This window comes from Manacus vitellinus, unplaced genomic scaffold (assembly GCF_001715985.3).
Source record: "Manacus vitellinus isolate BGI_N305 unplaced genomic scaffold, ASM171598v3 scaffold_0_pilon, whole genome shotgun sequence".
NCBI lineage: Eukaryota > Metazoa > Chordata > Aves > Passeriformes > Pipridae > Manacus > Manacus vitellinus.
Genome location: NW_021938789.1, coordinates 21,795,418 through 21,816,399, shown reverse-complemented (window position 1 = coordinate 21,816,399; position 20,982 = coordinate 21,795,418). Strand labels below are relative to the sequence as shown.

Genomic DNA, 20,982 nt, shown 5'->3' with positions numbered 1-20,982 from the left:
GTAATTTCCAAGATTTCCAGCATAGTGCTTCACAGTATTAACTCTCATTACCTGCATGCTACTGTGAAATAGGCATCTAAATACAAACAGGTTACCAAATTAATCTGTAGAGTGAGCTAGCACGAGGAGGCATAGCTTCACTGAAATCAGTGGGTTTCTCTTGTTTTTGTCAGTATTAAGTTTCAGGAATGTTAGACAGAATGAGTGAGTCATCAGTCCTGTTAAATCCAAATTCTACGTGTGAGACATGTTTTAAGAACAGTAACTAGGTAAGGAAAACCACACATAAGCATACTAGTATGAAAGCACACTATTACTCCAGGGGATTCTGTGTAATTCTGTAGAATTCTGCTATTTGGCAAACGAAACCTGTTACAAGTAGCTCATGACAAAAATATTGTCACACTTTTCCAGTGTAGCAGCAAAAGATACTGCCTTTTGCTTTACAGCACAGACAGTGTCATGGATTCTCTCACAACCACACTGCTTCTACCCTGCTTTTACACAGAGCAATAAGCACCATCATATCTTTGTACAGACTCTATTCCTGAGAAGTACACCATGAGGATCTTTATGAATAATGGAGAGTAAGTGGCAATGTAGTCTTCCAGAAAATAAGCTGATCAGTATTACGAATCCAGAGGAGGGCCACGAAGATGACTGGAGGGATGAGCACCTTTCCATTGAAGACAGGTTGAGAAATTTGGGGTTTTTCAGCCTGGAGAAGGCTCTGGGGAGACCTTACAGCAGTCTTGCAGTAGCTAAAGGCAGCCTACAAGAAGTCTGGAGAGGAACTTTTTACTAGGGCCTGTAGCGATAGAAGGGGGCCTTAAATCAAAACAGGGTAGATTTAGATCAGATGTTAGGAGGAAATTCTTTACTGTGAAGATGGTGAGGCACTGGAACAGGTTGCCCAGAGAAGTTGTGGATACCCGATCCTTGAAAGCGTTCAAGGTTGGATGGGTCTTTGAGCAATCAGGTCTCATGGAAGGTTCCCTGCTCCGTAGCAGGGGGACTGGAACTAGATGATCGTTAAGGTCCCTTCCAACCCAACCATTCTATGATTCTCTGATATACCGTAACAAGACAGGAAAAAAGAACTGCAGGTTTCAGAAGAAAAATGATCTAATGTGAGAAAGAGGCTATTGTAATTAAGATATATGAAGTAAAGTACTGGGAAAGAAAAGGGAAATGTAGAATTCCCTTCACACTGATGAAAGTGGACAAGGAGAGGGCTACAGATGTCATTTATCTGGACTTTTAAAGCCTTTGACGTGGTTCCCCATGATATCTTTCTCTTTAAATTGGAGACAGATGAATTTAAGGGGTGGACTGTTAGATGTATAAGAAAGTGGGTGGATGGACGCATTCAGAGGGTAGTGGTCAATGGCTCAGAGTCCCGATGGACATCAGTGACAAGTGATGTCCCCCAGGCGTCCTTATGGGAACCACTGTTATTTAATATCTTCATTAATGACATAGATGAAGGGTTTGAGTGCACCCTTGGCAAACTTGCAGATGACACGAAGGTGAGTGGTGTGGTTGCCGCACCTGAAGGACAGGATGCCATCCAGAGGGACCTGGACAAGTTCGAGAAGTGGGCCCATGGGAATCCCATGGTTTAACCCATGTTAAGCCCATGAGGTTTAACAAGACCAAGTACAAAGTGCTGCACCTGGGCCAGGGCAACCCCCAGTACCAACACAGGCTGGGACATGAATGGATTGAGAGCAGCCCTACTAAGAAGGACTTGAGGGTGCTGGCAGATGAGAGGCTGGACGTGACCCAGGATTGTGCACTTGCAGCCCAGAAAGCCAATTGTATCCTGGGCTGTATCCAAAGCAGTGGAGGCAGCAGGTTCAGGGAGGTGATTCTGCCCTATTATTCCAGTCTTATGAGAATCCACCTGCAGTGCTGCATCCATGTCTGGGGTCCCCAGCACAGGAAGGACACTGAGGCGTTGGAACAAGTCCAGAGGAGGGTCATTAAGTTGATTAGAGGGATGGAGCACCTCTGCTGTGAGGAAAGACTGAGAGAATTGGGATTGTTCAGGCTGGAGAAAAGAAGGCTTAGGGGTGTCCTAATTGCAGCCTTCCGATACCTGAAGGAGGCCTACAAGAAAGATGGAGAGGGACTTTCTACAAGGACATGTAGTGACAGGACAAGGAGGAATGGCTTTAATCTGAAAGAGGGTAGGTTTAGATTAGATATTGAGAGAAAATTCTTTACTGTGAGGGTGGTGAGACATTGTAACAGGTTGCCTGAAGAAGTTGTGGATGCCTCATCCCTGGAAATGTTCAAGGCCAGGATAGATAAGGCCTTGAGCGACCTGGTCTGGTGGAAGGTGTCCCTGCCCACGGCAGCAGGAGTAGAACTAGATGATCTTTAAGGTCCTTTTCAACCCAGGCTATTCTATGATTCTATGAAAAGCAGATTTACCTGGTTTTTTGACAGTTTGGGGCTGAATCCTCTGACATTATACATTAAATACTGCTGCAAGTATATGATCTACTAGTCAACTCTGTAAAATAAAAAAATCTGCTCTCCCTTTTTAAAATGTTTTCCTGCTACTACTGAATCCCCTGTCAGCACTGCCTTCTCCTGTTGTTACAACAGCTGATGGCCTACTTGTTGCTAAGGCTATTATGCTCACTCCGGTTTTCCAGGTTTTAAGTTTTGGTTTTGACAAATAACAAAACTGGAGAGAGAGAACAAAAGTCTCCACCATTTTTAGGGTTTTCTGGTTAGCTTTCATCTATGTAGTCCTAAAGGGGCTGTTCCTCTGCAATTTCATTGTTCATTGCACTCCATGCAAACAGTGGCCTTGGCATGGTGCCTACCATGGAGGGCTGCAAGGCTGCTGCAGGAATGGCAGACGGAGGCACTGACAGCACCAAGGGACATGCAGACACCTGGTCTCAGACCTTGTGTGAGCAGACTGGCCGTGGCAAGGGCCACTTCCCCCACATTCCCCTCCACTAGATCAGAGGGCCCAATGGGCAATCCCTTAGCTCACAGCAGGTATCCAAAGCCCTTGGTTGACTTCATGAAGACCCAAAAAGGGGCTAAACCCTTGTGCTCTTGTGGCCAAGAAGGCCAATGGTATCCTGGGATGCATTAAGAAGAGCACTGCCAGCAGGCTGAGGGAGGTGATCCTGCCCCTCTGCTCAACCCTGAAGGCCCCATCTGTGGAGAGCTGTGTCCAGTTCTGGGCTCCTCAGGACAAGACAGACATGGAGCTCCTGGAGTGGGTCCAGTGGAGGGTGACAAAGATGATTAAGGTATTGGAGCATCTCTCTTATGAGAAAAGGCTGAGAGAGGTGGGCCTGTTCAGCCTTGAGAAGAGATAGGAGAGGGGACCTCATCAATGTCTGTAAGTGGCTGAAGGGAGGGTGTCAAGAGTCTGCTCGGTGGTGCCAAGCAATAGGACAAGAGGCAACGGGAAGAACCCGATGCACAGGAAGTTCCACCTGAATACAAGGAGGAACTTCTTTACTGTGCGGGTAACAATCACTGGAACAGATTGCCCAGAAAGGTTGTGGAGTCTCCCTCACATTCAACAACCAACTCGATGCAATCCTGCTCTAGGATGACCCTGCTCGAGCAGGAGGTTGGGCCAGATGACCCGCTGGGCTCCCTTCCAACCCGACCCACCCTGTGAGTCCGTGAAACTCGAGCAACGCAAACCCCCGGGGCCGAGGCCTCGCCCACCCTTCACGGACACCCGCCCCTCGCGGACACGCCCCGCGCGGCGGGGGGGGCGGGGCGGGGCGCGCGGCCGGTGTTGTTGTTTGTTGTTCCTGCCCCGCCCCGCCCTTCCCCGCGGAGGGTGTCGGGCGCTCCCCCGCCCGGAGCGCCGCCGCTCCAGCCCCCCGCCGCGGCCTCGCCGCCCGGCCGGCCCGGCCCCGGGGCGCCCCGCCCGCCCCCTCCCGCCCGCCTCCGCGGCCGGCTCCCGTCGCGTCCGCCCCGGTTCCTCTGTCTCAGCCGGACGCCCCGGCCCGGCCATGGCGGACTTTGATGAGATCTACGAGGAGGAGGAGGACGAGGACGGGCGCTGGAGGAGCAGCTCCTCAAGTACTCCCCCGACCGGTGGGTGTGCGCGGCTCCGGCCATGTCACCGCTGTAAGGGCCGCGCCGGGGCCTGCGTGGCCGGGGGCGGGCGGTGGAGGAGGCCCGGGCGCGCGGGACGGGGGGGCCGGGGCTCCGAGCCCGCGGGGACAACTCGGGGCGAGTCGGGGCAGGCGGGGGAGCGCCAGGCCGGGACTGCTGCCCTTCCCCGGCGGCCGTGGTGCTGCGAGGGGGCTCTTCCCGGCCCTGCCGGGCAGCTGGAGCCGCCTGGGACTCGCAAGCGGGTGCAAACCTCCACCCAGGCGCTGAGGAAACAAGGCTGGCATGGGCTGTGACTGGCGGAGGAATGTGAAGTATTTGTCCAAAATGATGAGCTGTCAGGAAGTCAGGTGCCTGTGTTCCTGTGTATAACAGGTATGTGCCAGCACATGACTGGCTGGACTATTGCTTAGGGTTATTTATGTACCTCTTTCCCACTCCCGTTTAACATGTGACCGCTAATATAGCTCTGAGGGCTTTAACAAAGAAGAGGCATCAGTTAGATAGGTACATGTAAAATTATGTGAAGCTGTGATTGATATGTGTTGTTTCACTGTGTTTACCATGGGAGCAACTTTAGTTTTGATTTGTGAATGTTTGGTATCTCTGACAGTCAAACAGCGAGTGACCAGCTCGTGTAGTACTTTTCCATAATGTAACAGATGAGGATATCTTTCCTTCAATCAGTTGAAGTGTAGTTGTTGTCAGTTATGAGGTATACTGTCAGAAGCTGAAATATCAAGCTGGAGACAAGACTCAGTAGTGCAAACTTTTTCTTTTTTAGCGTTCAGTGTTCAGCAGGACTAGTCTGGGAATAGAGACATAAAAGTTGAAGGGATTGTAGTCTGTTGCTCTGAGTCCCATAAATATTGATTTTCGGATACTGACCTGCCCAGAAATCCAGGGTTAAATTTAGAGTAGTTCTGTGGCATTTTGGTACATTGCTGCTTTAATATCTGGTTGGCATGAATACTAATAGCCAGACAGGACAGTTAGCTCTCTGATTAAAAAGAGGACATAAGTCATGGATAGACTGAGAGGGATTTGGAGAGCTGAAAGAACATAGATGGGGCAGGAGGCCGAGGAGGCCCTGTGAAGGAACAGAAGCGTGAAGTCAGTGTGTTCAGCTTATGACTGTTTATTGTGAACAGAACTTGTACCAGTGATTCACTGAAAATAAGCCAGTAGCCTTAGCCTGTTTCTGGAAAACAGAACAAAACCGCAATTAGATAGTTTTCATACTCGCAAATGAAGACTATAAAGAAGTGAAACAGAGGCAAACATTGGTTTCATCTCTAATACTCAAAGGTTTAGTTGTGCAAGACAAGATGAAGGCCTGCTAGTGGAATGCTGGGGAAGCTTGTGAAGTGTTAGCTGTGACTAGTTAAGGACATTGTGGTTGAAGGATGGCTACTTCATTAATTGTTCATTAGTGGTTACTAGTTTATTACTTTAAGATCTTCCTTAAAATACTTGTTCTCTAGGTTTTGGATGAGCAATGAAATATGTACATGTGCCTCCAAAATTAGGCAAATGATCTTCATATGTTTTCTTTACTGTGCCAGGTGTCAACAGTTCACTAAATAGCATCAGCCACTTTTAGCTCTGTAGAGCCTATAACTTTTTTTGTCATTGATCCAGAAACTTATTATTAACAGTTAGATCCCTGTTAGAACATTCACTTGGTGGATATAAGGGATAGGTCAAGTCCTTATGTACATGATGAATTAGTCTTGCCAGTATAAAAGCATGTATACGTTTTGAAGGTCTGACAAAAATTATCCGCAGTTAAGCAGATACTGGATTGATCTGTCCCTAGCTCTGCAGATTGAAGAGTTGCTGACTGCTTCTGCGATGTGTATATTTAAACAGAAGCCCTCTTTTCATAGTCTGTTGTTATATCCTCTCTGATCTCACATAAGAGTCATAATGTTGAGTTTGAAATATGTCAATTCCATGACTACAGATTAGCATCAGAAAGACATTTACCATTACTTGATTTCATCCAACAGAGAACGGAAGTGTGTCAGAGTATTTTCTAAGCTGAGTAGTTAAAAGCAATTAAAGGAAAGCAGGTAAATATTATCCAAATAAAACATACAAAGGCTTTGCCTTTGCAGGATGTGGGGCTTTTGGTTAGCACTAAGAGTTTTCTCCTTAAACTCACTGTTTGGAGCATGCTGCAGACAATACTAATTTTTTTTCTAACATTATTTTTTAAACTGTTTTCACACTGGCAGAGTTTAGGTAGCTTGGTAGACAGTAGTAACATTTCATCTAATTTCTGATAATGTGAGGTGATCTCTTCTAATGGCAAGAAACTTGAAAACTGAGAAAATATAGATCCTTACTTACAACTGAACTGAAAGTCCAAGGTATTTCACACTTGTTTCTAAAATCATATTGTGGTAGGAAGGGAGGTACATGATGAGTTTGAAATCATGAAGACAATATTTATGTGTTTTTCAGTGATTGTTTTCCTGTTCCTTGACCAGTTGAGCCTTATATATATAGCAGACAGCATTAACTGGTAATACTGAATTTCTTAGTCTCTTGCAGTGTTGGAATGATGGAGAGCTGTTGTGTTGTGCTGATGAATGCCTTTCTGTGCTGTTTGTTGTTACAGCACCTTGTGTTTTGATGCAAGATAACTTTTTGTAGGGGGAACAAAACCTTGCAAAAGATATTTTCACCCAAGTCAGTTTCTTTGATGTTAAACTGCAGTTTCAACCTTATGCTGTATCAAGGACATATAAGTGAAACCAGGGCTATGTGAGAGTAATGGAGTGTGTTAAGATTCGTGGAATATGTATTTATTTTGTAAGGGTTGGGAACATGTGAACTTAAAGTTGAGAGCAATGAAAAAAATGGTTTAGTGTCTCCATAAGAGAGGACAAAGAGGAAGAGGATGGCATGTATCAGTTCTTTTGTGTGAGAAAGATCTGAACTGCAAGCTGAAAAAGGTTACAGATTGGCTGTATCCTGCACTGTAAACTTCTGTACTTTGAAGTTTCCACCTCTCACCATTTCTTTCTCCACTGTACATAAGGGCAGGAACTCATCTGAACCTTTCAAGCAGTCATGTTCAAGAAACACTTTTTCAGGTCCAGGAAGGTTAAAAGAAGTACTCATGCGTGAGGTGAGCATGGATCTGTTGAAGACACAATGTAGAGTGGAAAGGCATAGAGCAAGCAGAGAAGAGTGCGTGTCACTGGAGATGCAGTATTGCACATAGGAAATCTAGTGCTATAGTAGGACAGCTCTCTGAGGAAATGCATCTCCAAAATATTGATTTCCAGTGTTTGATTTTGAGACATATTTTTTCTGCTTTTTTATCAGAGCTGTTAAGTCTTTGTGGTGAACATGTAGTAGTGTTCTGTGAGGTTTCTAATATTTTTGTTTCCAAATTGCAGCTTGCAGTCAAGAGTGACAATTCTGAGATCACGTAACTACTTACAATGTGTGGTATGGTTTGCTTTTAGTGTATAGAGTCACCCTTTTTTGCTACCTGTGTATGGTGACAAACTGTAATGGGGAAAGCTCAGAATTATGTTGGTAGAGTTAGCTTCAGTTTCACTGTCCCACCATGCATTCAACATTGCCACAAGCCTCAAGAAGCAACTCTTAGTCTATTTGCTTATAACTTCGACCAAGTGTAACAGCACTGGTTGGAAGTTTCTGTGCTTTACTCTGCCTCAGTGTTTGCAATTTCAGGGTTTTCCAGTAGAGGTGCCTTTGCTAGGCATGGCTTTTACGATCTTCATGAATATTTGTTTGTGTTTAATGGAGCTGTCAATATTTGAGTACTTTTGGATCATACATTGACAAAACAAACCGCTTTGTTTCTGTCCTGACAAATCTTCGGCATGAAACTGAGGAGTGTTTTCCCTGCAATTACATCTTTTCATGACTTAAGGAGGCTTTCTTGTGCCTGTAACTTACTTGCTCATGCCTCAGAGTCAAGGGCTTCCGTAGTATTCTGGGTAGAGGGACAGCTGAAATTCTGTCTCATCTCTTGGTCAGGGGCTCAGCTTCATTTTAGTTCTTGCAGCACAAGCTGCTTTAGCTGCTTCTGAATGTGTGTGGGTCCAAGGGATTTTTTTCAGACTTTGGTTTCCATTTCAATTTACTGGCAATTTTAAAAAGCTTAACTGATAGGGCATGACACTTTCTGACGTTTACATAACTTTTGCCTCAGCACTTAGTTTCACTCAGCAGTTTGGGGAAAGGGTCAATGTTCCTCCTGTGTTGGAGTAGTCAACAGGATTTTCAATGGTAGAGCTATGTTTCCATTAAGTATAAGTTTTCTTTGTTCTCTGTTGAAGTGGTAATGCTTGGTCGCCATATGTTTCTCTGGTCAACAATTTTCATTTGTTATTCCACCAGTTTTGAGAGATTTATAGAAGTTGCAGAGCTGAGAGATAACTTATATGTAAATATGGTCTCTGGAAAGATCGTATTGTGGCCTTTCAATATACAAAGGAGGCTTATAAGAAAGATGGAGAGAGACTTTACCATGTCCTATAATGACAGGACAATGGGCAATGATCTTAAACAGAAAAAGCATAGATTTAGCTTGTATATAAAAAAGACACTTTCTGTGACGAGTGGTGAAACACTGGAATGGGTTGCTCAGAGAAGCTGTAGATGCACCATCATTGCAGGTATTTAAAGTTCAGTTGGATGCAGCTTTGAGGAATCTGATCTAATGACAGAAAGGTTGGAATAGATGACCTTTGATCCCTTTCAACACAATCATGCTACGTTTCTACGGCTGGACTGCCAATATTCAAGTCTTGAGCAGTTTAGTTTCTGATTTGTGTTGTTTGTAGTATCTGATAGTAAGACTGCTCTGGTTTATAGTCAGAGGCTTGTTAATTACAACTTATATTTTCCACTGACTGCTGTTTACCAAATGACTAGCCAGTCATACAGTTTTATTCATGACTTTTAATCTGTATCGTTCCTATTAGAAGTTATAGCCCAGTCCAGATGCCAGAAAACATTCAGATTTTCTTTGAGGTTCATCCATTCATGAATCAACCAGGCAACTATAAGGTAGAAAACATTTTTTAGATAGAAAAGCTGAAACTCTTCTATCTTTAGATCTTGTGAAACCCAGAAGATTCAATAACTCTAGCTCATTTCAAACTGCTTCATAGCTTTACATTCATAGTTAGTATGTTTCTTTAAAGTTAGTTATCATTTAACCCAGGTTTTGTTACACAGTATTTTGTGTTTTGAAACTTACTATGTATTTCTTTTCTGAAAAACAAGCTGGTGTTGATTTGATTTTTTAAGCTTAGAACAGTTATTTAGCACTGGATGAGCTTTTCTTCAAGATGCATCTCTGTTGGTGCAGGAGGGAGGTGATTCAAATTGTGCCCTTAACTTACTTCCCCTTTCCCCATAAGTACTTAATTTTCCTCACTTTCCACTATTGCTTATATGTTTCGCTGAGTTTGGGGAAGAGTCAACAGTATCAAGAGAACTATGAGAAGAGACTCTAGGCAAGATGGATTTCAGTCTGTGTACAGTGGTGTGCTTTTGTCTGTTAGGATAATTTTAGGAATTTTAATAATGAGTATTACTTCCCTGAAATGAATGCTGTTGCTGATACAGACACTGAAAGTATAATGAGATGCTTGTAATTTGTGGCATGGATTAGGGTTATTTATAATTTTGGTACAATCTTAACTTTGTTTTTGCAGGTTTGGACTAAGCAACAAATTTGAAGCAGAATTTCCTTCATCTTTAACTGGAAAGGTGAGTATCTTTGAATGGGAGCTTGAAATTGGAGTTAAGATTTTATTACGAAAACAGACGTTCCAAGTATAGACCGCTATAAAAGTAATAAAATTTCACTGCTGGAGTACTAGTTTGTTTTTTGTTCTTTTTTTTTTTCATTGTAGGTTGCACCTGAAGAATTTAAAGCCAGCATCAGTAGAGTTAACAGTTGTCTTAAGAAGAATCTTCCAGTTAATGTACGATGGCTACTATGTGGATGCCTTTGCTGCTGCTGCACTTTAGGTTGTAGTATGTGGCCAGTTATCTGCCTCAGTAAAAGAGTAAGTTGAATTGTTCATATAATTTTTGATAGTTACAATTGTACTGGCTTTATTCTCATTTTGATTTACTTTTTTTTTTCTTCCTCCACCATTAAAAGCTTTGTGCTAGAATTTACTTAAATCAATTTTGTTTCATACATTTTGATATCAGTTGTCTACCATACTGGTTAAAGTTACAAAAGATACCAGTTAGGACTTTGAGCTTATAACTCAATGAGAAGTAGTATAGCTGAATATCTCTCCTAGAACTATCTACTGTACAGTTCTTATTGTTATTGAACTAACATTCAACATGTTTTTAATAGCTGCATCTTCTCTGTGATGCACTGAGTTTATCAGAATTTGGCAGTGATTGAGTGACAAGTTGCTTTTGAGGAGCTTCTTATTATACTGTGGCCAAAGTAACCATATATTTTTGTTAAAAAAGGCTGTTTTTTAAAAGGATAATTGATGTTTCTTTTTGGATTTTCCTTCCAAGTTGTAGATGAGTAAGATTCTTTTTTTTTACATTAAGAACTTGAAACTAGCCTTTTGTCTGTGTACACTTGGCACTTAGTGTATTGCTCATAACAGAAGCTCATTACTTGTGCCTGGTTTTCACTTCCTTTCCCTCAGTGCAGTTAAGTAGGCTACCTTCCCACCTCTTCTTTTTGTGTGTGTAAAAATTGTCTTTGACTTGTTCTATTTCACTACTTTACAAGAAGTCTCTGTGCCTCCTCATCGTTTCCTCACTATTTAGTTTATCTTTCCATTTCATGGCAAGGTTTGTGTATATTCTCTCATGTCTAATACTTCTTAATGCTGCAACTTTTGTACAGTTCAGTACACTGAACATCATCATGTTTTTCTCTATAGAAGTCCTCATTTTATAGGGTCAATAAATGAAGGCATTCTAAAAAGTGTAGGATGAACAGTAATTATAATAAAACCTTTGTATTTTTATATCATCTAACTTTCTGTGTTAAGATCTTAATGCTTAGTCTGTTTAAGAGATTACTTAAGTCTAGTTTTAACTGTATGCAAAATAAAGTAGAAAAGCCTTCTGGTAATGTTGGTGTCTGTGGGGAAAAATCACAAAAATAACCAAAATAAAAATATTGGTGTCAGTGGAAATTATACCAAACATGAGGTTTTCTGTCTTCAAGCTGTAACAAACTAGTAAGTCTCCTGTAGCATGATTGTATATCCATAGCCCAAAAGTCTGCTAGAATAAATTAGAATCTCGTGATTGCTTCAACAGGTTAGTTGGTGACTTAACTAGCTCGCATAGAAGACTACCTTTACCATTCTAGGTCTAGTTCTGTTCATTACAAACACAAGGGAAGCTTGCATTGCTACTGTCCATGCTTAACTTCTAAATGAAGATGCTTCTGATGCTCTGTAGTTTGACCCATTTTTCTCATATAATGGGTTGTAGCAGGAAATGATAACAGGATGTAACCTGGTAGGGGCCAATGTTGCAAACTCTATTATTAGAATAGATTCACAAGTAAACAACTTTTTATACACTGTTAAACAGAGTCAGAAAAAATACAAGGGCTTCTAGCATCTGGGGTCAGAAAAGAGCATTTGAAGCTGAGGAGAGAGGTTCTGTGTGGGAACTTTGTGAAGCAACAGTTAGAGAAGTTCTGTTGAATTTTTCATGGAGGGTAAACTCCTTCCAAAAGGATTCATCTGAAAAAAAACCCCAACCATGTATGCTTTGTTCAGAGGAGTTTGGAAAGAGGGTAGTGGTGTCATTGTTGCTGTAATATACAGAGACTGGATAAAAACAGAAGTGTCTTGAAAAAAGAATGAACAGCAGGAGCATGGACACAGATGTGGGGCTGAAGTTCTGCGAGTCATCCCAGAGGTCTGGCCCAGATTGTCCGTAAATGTTGCATTGTTCCTGTTAAAGCAGGTACCAGAAGACATTTAAGGACCTTTGCACCTTTTTCTGCACTTGGATGTCCAGCATTAGTGCAATTGATCTTTGGACTCAGCTGTCCAGACACTGTAGATGGCACAATGGCACTAGACACCGATGGCACTCAATGCCTGTGCTCAGGCAGTTTGATTATTCCTCCAGAGTAAGTCATTTAAGTCAATCTGGAGATTTCTGATCAACATCATTTGTCCATATCAGCAGTTCAGAAAATGGATGTGTGCTTAGAGAGAACTCAGAACTTGGTGTCTGTTGGGCATCTAGAAGGTTAAATATATAGAATTATTAATTAGCTTGTGTTCTTAAAGACAAAATGAAAGGGAAAAGAGTGCTTTCCCAAACTCTTAACTCTGAACTCTTAATCCTGGAAATGGGTGGGAAAGAATATTTTTTTCTGGTAGAGAAGGTAAGGAGAAAAGCTGTGGAATATATCTGAAGGACATATTTGGAAATTCTGCTGTAACCAACAAGCAGAAGAATTTTTAATTGTTCTAGTCAGGGCTACTTCTGACAGAAAAACAGTGGAAAGTTACTGCCACCTGAGTTGCTTGTACAGGTATGGGTGGATTCAACTTTGTCTTGGTAGATAGACCCAGAGCAGGAAAATACCAACTGATATAAATCCTTTAAATCCCTCTTACGTGGAATCACAGGTTTTGTACCCTTTAAGATCTCAGTACTGAATTGCATCCACAAGCTTGTAAGATTTTTCTTTTATGCAGGACTTTCCATCAGTTTGTTGAAGTGCTGTGACAAGTGCAGGAAACTAATGATATGTATTTTCCTAGAAGTGGGGAAAATGAAATTGCATTACCTGGAGCTGCTCAGCAAATTGACAGCAGTTGTAAATACTACCTCGTTCATCTATGTTCCAATCTTCTATTTGCTCAGTGGATTCCAGAAGAACTGTAACTTCATATTCTTCCACTAAAAAAAAGTAAACTCATAGACTATTTTGATTTGCTGCTAGTGTCACAGTTTTGCTGATACATAAGACTAATGTACTCAATATTATGAAGTACTCACTAACATTTGAACTCTTGAAATGCTCATGTCTGACCTGAACTGTGTCTTAGAAAAGGGTTGTGTTGATCAAATGATCTTTCATGCTTTGACTTCCTTTTGCTGGCCAGACTGAACCATAGGTATAGTCACAACAGCCAGGATTCACTTTTTGAGGAAACATGTTCTTGTTTCTTCCCTTTAACTTTTAGATACAGTGAATTATTTCCCACTAGTGCTCATATTGTAAACCAAGTATAACAAATGATCAATAAATAAAGTGTTAATTATTTTGCAGTACCTACACTTGTCCAAAAAGTGTTACCCAGAGAGCTTTCATAATTCAGTCCTGTCCTAAGTGATTCCTAATGAAAGGCCAGTTACTTGGAACTGATCTGTGTTATATCCTTTGCTACAGTGATCACAAAAAACTCCCAAGACCGTACAATTAGAGTTTGATTTCTGAAAGCAGGATGGGAGTGTTCCTGTCCTGAAATTCATGTAGATCATGTCTTAATTGCACAATAAAAATGTATAAGCCTTCATCTTTGCCCTTTTCTACTGAAATAGAAGACTAACAAATTTGTTCTGTTAAATTACATATGCAGTGAGCTAGCAAGTGGGAGTGTTTCTCAAGGATTTTATTAAATGAAACAACTGTACAATTGCTTACTTTTAATATAGAAGAGTAATTTTTCTCATAATGACCAATTAAGAAATGTCTGGTTTAAAGAGTCTGAATCGATCTACCATACTCTTAAATTCCTGTGGTACTTTGTAAAAAAAGCAGCTTCAGAGTGCGTGAAGTTACAATAATTCTCTTAGTCTTTCTCTGAATTCTGTATTTTTACTGCCTTTCATTGACTTTTTAGATTCTAATGCGGGAATGTTATCACAAATTTAGATAAGATTTTTGAGGTTACAGACAGTTATTGAAAGTTTGTGTATAGTCGGAATACATGCTTATTTTTGTGCAGTGAAAAATAAGGTAACGGTGTTTCTCCTTAAATCATCAGGTGCTTCAAACTAGGAATTTGTTAAGTCACAGACATTTGTAAGCTTAATTGTTAATTATATCACTTTAATGCATTTCCATGCAATGAAAGCCTTCCCTTCACTGAATTTTTCTTTTCAGTGCTTTGTTCAGTGCTAGTTTTGTAAGTCTTTGTACAGTGTTGTTTCCTTTCTTCATTTGCATTGAGGTATTTGAGAAAAAACCTGCTACTCTTCACCAGTAAAATAAGTGTTTTATTTGATTCAATATCTTGTTGCCTCTCTCCTTTATGTGGTCTTGATTCGATTTTAGTGAATAAAAGCTGCAAGAAAGTTGCAGGAAGTAGTCCCTCATTTGCAGATCTACATCATCAATGATCTTCAGCAGTTTTACTCATAGATTGCACCATAGTTTCTGGGACAAGTTCCAGACTGTACAAATGAACATTAAGTCTTTTAAGTTATTGTTCTTTAAGTAAAAAGAGTGTGAATTATAATTCAAAAAGGGCTGCGGACTGAGGTGCCCATTTGAAGCCACTTTTCAAATGAATTGGCACTCATTTTCAGTATTAACTAAATGCTGTAGTTCCTGATGTGTAAATAGGATATATAATTTCAACAGAAACAGTAACAATGAAAGCTATGGTAGAATTGCAATACTGCTAGATTTTTAAAAGCTGGTATTGTACAAGTAAATTGCATGTTTCAAAAGCTTTATGGACAATCTCTTAAAATGAATAGAATTAGATATTTAATAGTGATCTGTATTAATACTTTCAAGAGCTGCTTGTTTGTTTGTGAATTCACACAAAGCTGATGAATGCTGCTTAAGCCTCATCATTAGTTGTCACTTAGCAGTTCACATCTTCAGAGTGCTGTGTAAACATAAGCTAATTACAATGTCCCAAGTATTGATTAAGTTAAATATGTGGTGGAGGAGCTGGAATGAATTTTCTTAAATACAGTAGTCTTGCTTGTCAATGGATGATACTGATGTTAAAATATATTAGCTCCGTTTATTGAAGCTATGAATACATTACATTTATTTTCAAAACTGAAGAAAATGTATATTTTTCTCTTATGCCTATCTGCCAGGGACTTTGCATTGGAAATACTCTTAATAGCCTAATGCTTTTCCAAGGAGTTCCACAAGGCAATTGCATTAGACAGAAGGTACCTTGCTTTTGAAGTCTCTGTTATGACAATTTACATTATAATACAGTTTAGAAGAACCTTTAAAATTGTAATATATTATGTTTATCTTAACCAGAGCTTATGTCATCTCTGTTGGCTCTAGTCAACTTATTAAAACTTTTTTAAAAGTAAGACTTGTATGTATCAAATATGCATTCTTTACCATTGTCTTCAAATGTATTCAAAGGTCCTTTTTTATTTATTTACTAACTATGAAATGAAAACTTTAAAAGAATCAGAGGATTCAGACCTGGTATATTTTGCTTTAAAAATTGTTCACTATAATTTTGATCAGAAGAATCACCAAGTCCTCCACATACGAAACTGCAAGTGACAAAGCTTGTAGAACAATCTAAAAGTGAAATCATCATGTGTATAGCTATGTGGTAATTTTTTTTTCTGTATCTGAAATCAGATGTTCCTTCAAAGCACCTTGCAAAAGATCATCAGGTTTTCATGTGCTTTCCTAAAGGGTATAGTAGTGAGTTGGTGCATAATGAGGTGTGGGAGCAGCTAGTTCTACCATGTCTTTTAATTTGCAGACCTGCTTGGTGGAGGACAGGGCATTAAGATTGGCATGAAGAACACAAACAAATATAAGTATATCACAAAATACTAGTTTGTTTCTTTATAGGTCAAAAATGCAACCTTTAGTAATTAAAGAATATGTATTCTGAAGTTAAATTTGTAATTTGATTTGTTCTTAGTAATGGGTTTTATATAAATCCTAAATGTAGCGTATCTCTGGTATCTGTAGCGAATATTTTAAATGTTATTTAAAATCTATTTGCATTTGTAATCAGAATTTCATCTCTGAACATTTAATATTAATCAAAATAATGCAGGTGAAATTAACATTTCCGTGTTGTAACCCCTTTTACATTGTGATGGCTGAGGTATATAAAGGGATCGTGCAGTGGTTTGGGTTTAATATTGCTTTTTATATTGCTCTTCTTGTCCAGCTTGATGTGTTTTTGAAAATACAGACATGAGCTAGCTGAAATTTGCATGGAGCTATTTTGAAAGAGCATGCTAAGAATGGTCTAGTTAGTTGTTAGATTTGGAAATCAGTATTTAGGAAGGAACGTTTTTAGGATTCTGTGTTAAGCAACATATAGGTAATGCGAAGTGGGGAGCATATGCAAACACCGTTGAGGAAAAAATTAGAAGGCAAAATTACCTGCAATCTATATGATAAAATTAAAATAAGTAGAAAGCACTTACTGAACAATAGCTTGTTAGACTATGGTACTGTAAAACAAACATAAAAGTGAATGGAGTTCTGGCAAATGAGAGGTAGTGACACACTTGTGTGCCTCTTCTCTTGACTTTTCCCCCAGTAGTCTAGGTCTGGAAAGTATTCACTTTTCCACTTTACTAAACAAATCAGAGTAAAACATTATTTTCTGCCTAAGTGTAGCATTCTCAGTAACTCAAGCACTATATATAAAGAAAATAACTTGTTATTTAACAAAAAAATAGTAGTTCAAGAAACATTACTACTGACGAAATGGTTGGGAGGGTGAGGAGGGCAGTTCTACAAAAGAGAAGATGAAAGGAATTAATAAATATTCTTCTGCCATACCAAACATACATGTAAAGTGACCAGGTACTTCTAATTTTTTAGCTCATAAAAATAAGTTTTGCTGAATTTTGGAAAAAATTGGTGAATTTGGAACAATAATGATAATGGAAGATATTTTTTTAAGTAGCCAGATTTTTTTCTAAATTGGTTAAGTAGCTGCAGATCAACTTGGGATTCTGTATTTTTCTGAAATCAGTCCTAGATGGACAAAGCACTGTAGAGGCTGTCCCTTTCAGAGGGATCATTCTCTTCAGCATACACACTAGTGAAGTGTTGGATTTTACAGGGTCTTCTATGGAGTTATTTTGTTAAGTTGTGCTGCCTTTCAGTCTTTCTGGCCATGTAACTTCTGTTCTGTTCTTGGCCCCTTAGATACTCATAACAGCAGGAGTCAAAGGAATGTTCCTAGGAACTGGTGCTTTATAATTTGTGCTTTTAGGGAGGCCCCTGGCAGGCTCTGGTTCTGTATTGTGTAACAATTCATAGGCATTACCAGAATGCTCTAGGCACTACGAGTGGTTCGGAGGTTATGAAAACTTACTGATATAGATGTAAGCTGTTCCCTGCCAGCTGGCTTGAAGTGAATGAGAATATTTCTGGGCACAGTTTCATTTCTTAATAGAGATGTAACCTGAGATCCTTTAGTTTCTCCACCTACACTGGTCTTGAACTGTGTTCCATAGCATACTGCTGGATATTTTGGAAATAAATGACGGGGACTGAAGTTAACATCTCTGTAACCTTAAAAGAGAAGATGGAGGTGAAATTTTCATTAATGTTCAGTTTAAAATTTCTCACAGAGAATGACATCAGATGAATTATTTAATGGAGATTTGATCCTATTTTCATACATTTTATATGTTCATTTTCTGTGGCCTTTTCTGCGAGAGTGTCCTCCAGCAGGAGGTGGATGCTTTAGATCATCATGGCCATATTTGAATAATTTGTTTGGAAGAATTGGAGCTTCATGGTTTTTGTTTTTGTTTTCTTGTAATGACAGAGTCAGAGTTAGAATTTAATCCTAGAATAAAGGAGTTACCAATCTTAATTTACTAGTCCAAGTAACAACATTAATTACAGTCCTGGTGTTTCATGGATCAGTTCAACATTTGTCTGCCTGTGAAATGTTTTTCCACATCTCAATTAGGCCTTCTTGAGGAAAGTGTGTTAATTTTGCCAAGGTCAAGACTATTTCTTCCGCAAGGCTTCTCCATAGCATGAAGTTTTCACAATGATCAGCTCTAGTCATTGTCATCTCATTACAGAAAGTAGCTAGCAACACTTACTTGGTGACTTAGCTCTTACTGGACAGCTAAAATATCAAGTTAGCATCTTGAGTCTTTTGGGCTTTCTACAGTTGAGAGGAAATTTATATAAGACTTGTAATCATCTTCTAGGAAGTTCCCTTGATAATTTGTCTCTGCTATGTTCTTCTGTTTGCAGACTAAGATGACTTTGAAAAATACTCATCTAGTATCTGTCAGTACATTGCTGATAATTAAATATCCTCTCCATTTTACTCCTGGATAATACACGTGGGGTGTATGTTTCTGTACACCTTCTCCATTCTCCACATATTTCATGGCTTTACTGCTTTCTTAAACAGTCTAGGAATCTGAGAATCAAGGCAACCAGTCACTAAGGAATTGTCTTTGGCTTAGATGTTAAAAAAATACTACATGTCAAATAAAACTGACCTGCTCTTTATACCAGCAAACAATGTGGAAGAGACCTTTTGGTCTGTTTTGGTTCATTAAGCTTTAAATTCATCTTTCTATGATGTACCAACCCAGGGTTGAGACACGTAAAATTTAGGTCAGTTTATGGATTGAGTGTGGGACAATATTCTCAGGGCTGTCTTTCAGAATGGGGAGTTTCATGAGGTCAGTTTGATGTTTTCAGTTCTCCTGCTCCAGAATTCTGTGATTATGTTTCTCTTTGCCTGATCAGTAACTGTGATCTGTGCTTTAGGTGGGATTTGCTTTCTGCACAGAATAATCTATAGGTAAGGCAAGATGCAGCAATAGTAATCTTGTTAGACAAGGCAGTTATTTCAAGATCCTACAAAAAGCACTACTATTATATTTTTTTCGAGATATTCTTCAGTCTGTTTAGTATAGGTTCCACTTTCTTGCACAGATGTTGCAGTGGCATCTGGGATGAGCACCCTTACAGTAGTCTAAAATAAGAAATATCCTAGTTACTAATAGGAGAGATGATGCAAGATCTACATGTTCACCTATGTAGTTGTTCAGACACCTTTTCAAAGTACTGTGTGTGCTGAAGCAGGTATTCCAGCATGTCAGTACCTGAAATCAACTTGGGTTTCCCCTTTGTCCTTTTCGCCCTTCACAAATAGAGAATTCCTCAGTGAGATGGGAATCTTACCAATTTACAGTTCATAAGGGGTTTCCTTGTGAGAGTGTTCAAGATGAGGACTTGATTAGCACAGATGTATGTAATTCAGTTATGTGTGTTCTGAGTACAGCTTTGGAATTTCTGTGGTACCAATATGGGCCTCAAAATTGGCTTGGGGGATATTCCGGCATGGTGAAAGTGACCACACAGTTCTGTGACTCAGTTGACTTCTAACTTTCTATTTCATTGTTTGTGCTGATAACTAAATTACTTGGATATAAATTTTGTAGTCAGAATGAATAGAAATTCCCACTTCTGTCGTTTCTCTCTTTAAATGAGTGGAGATAGTATAGTTCAGACCTCTGATAGGATCCTTTGACTTTTTTCTGGTCATTCTTTCAATACAAATTCAATCCATGTGACAATCAACAAAAGTCTGCTTGAAATGGTCTCTTTGTATTTTGAAATTTGAACATGAAGTGTATTTGTTCAGGGCAATATTCAAAATTAATAATATTTGGTTGTGGTGAAGTTTTGTATGAAGGAATTTGAAAATCTCTTGCTACTTGTTGGACTCGTTGTGCAACATTTACATGTGTTTTCAGATGAGAAGTCAAAGATCGAATGCATGTAGCAGGAGATTCTTCGGTTTTTCTTAGACAACTATGATTAAAATTATTAGATCATGTTGTTACTATCCATGTTGTTTCCCCACTTAATAAAGACAAAGGGAGGTACTCAGATCAGCAACGTTTTTGGAGTCAAGATCCTTTTGTTTAATATTGTACCAATCATTTACTGATTTGCAGAAGAAGTCGAGGGGGCTTTGGCCCGTTCACTGGTGTAGTTTAGTGTTGTGTATGTTCCAGGTCATGTACTGCAAGAGGGGTCTCTGTTGCTGCACAGCCTTCCAGTCCAGATCGTAGCTACATCTGGAATTGTAAGCTAACTGCATTAAACACTTGCAAACACGTAACAGAAAGGTCTTGCAGTTGGTGATACATTCAATACTACCTTGTTTTTGCATGAAAAGTTCATATTTAGGCTTGGGATTTTTTTGTTCTTCCACATTTAAGGGAAAACATTTATTTTTCTGAATCAAGAGCAATAAGCACTGGTGAAAGTTTGTTCTGAGTTGGGCTTTTTTCGTAGTCTCATTTTTCGAAAGACACTGTTAGACATTACTATCTCTAAAGAGTCATTTAACTTTGCATCTAGACAGTTGAAGAGGTCTATTTCACAAAATTCTGTGGGTAACATTAAAGACTTATGTTTTTTTTCCCGAAGTATGTTACAAAGCATACTTTCTTATCATTGGTATGCTAAAAAGTACATGAATTGCAGTTTTTGCTTTGCTCAAATATTGGACTGGGTTTTAAAAGAAAATAAAATTTGAAAGCTGGATAGTATTAAATCTTCCTAATAAGCAAGTCTCTCTTCCACTTAATTTGTGCTTTTGTTGTGGCTAACAAATAATTTGTTGTATGGGTTTTTCTGTACACCATTGATAGAATATATAAGCTTGTCATCCTAGTGTGCTGGAAATGCTACACTCAAATCAAGTGTTCCTTTCTGGTTTTGTATATCCTCACCTGCTCCTCACTGTAAATCATTGAGATGTCAAGAGCAGTGATTAATTAAGCTGCACGTGCAAGTGCTTTTTTTCACCTGTCAAGTAGGAAGAAAACTTACTATAGTGAATTGTGTGATGCTGTTTAATTCATTTCTTTTTATTCCAAACTCTGAAGTTT

The 20,982-nt window shown here is 39.6% G+C and overlaps 1 protein-coding gene across 1 annotated transcript in view; it reads left to right on the top strand.

Moving 5' to 3' along the window:
• The first annotated feature begins 4,004 nt into the window (after nt 1-4,004).
• The window catches only part of CHIC2 (cysteine rich hydrophobic domain 2), a 29,765-nt gene continuing 12,787 nt past the window's right edge, over nt 4,005-20,982 (top strand). The window contains 6 exon segments of the mRNA XM_029961068.1: nt 4,005-4,044; nt 4,047-4,082; nt 4,085-4,119; nt 5,673-5,674; nt 9,819-9,873; nt 10,020-10,175. Coding sequence (XP_029816928.1) covers nt 4,005-4,044; nt 4,047-4,082; nt 4,085-4,119; nt 5,673-5,674; nt 9,819-9,873; nt 10,020-10,175 — 324 coding nt within the window.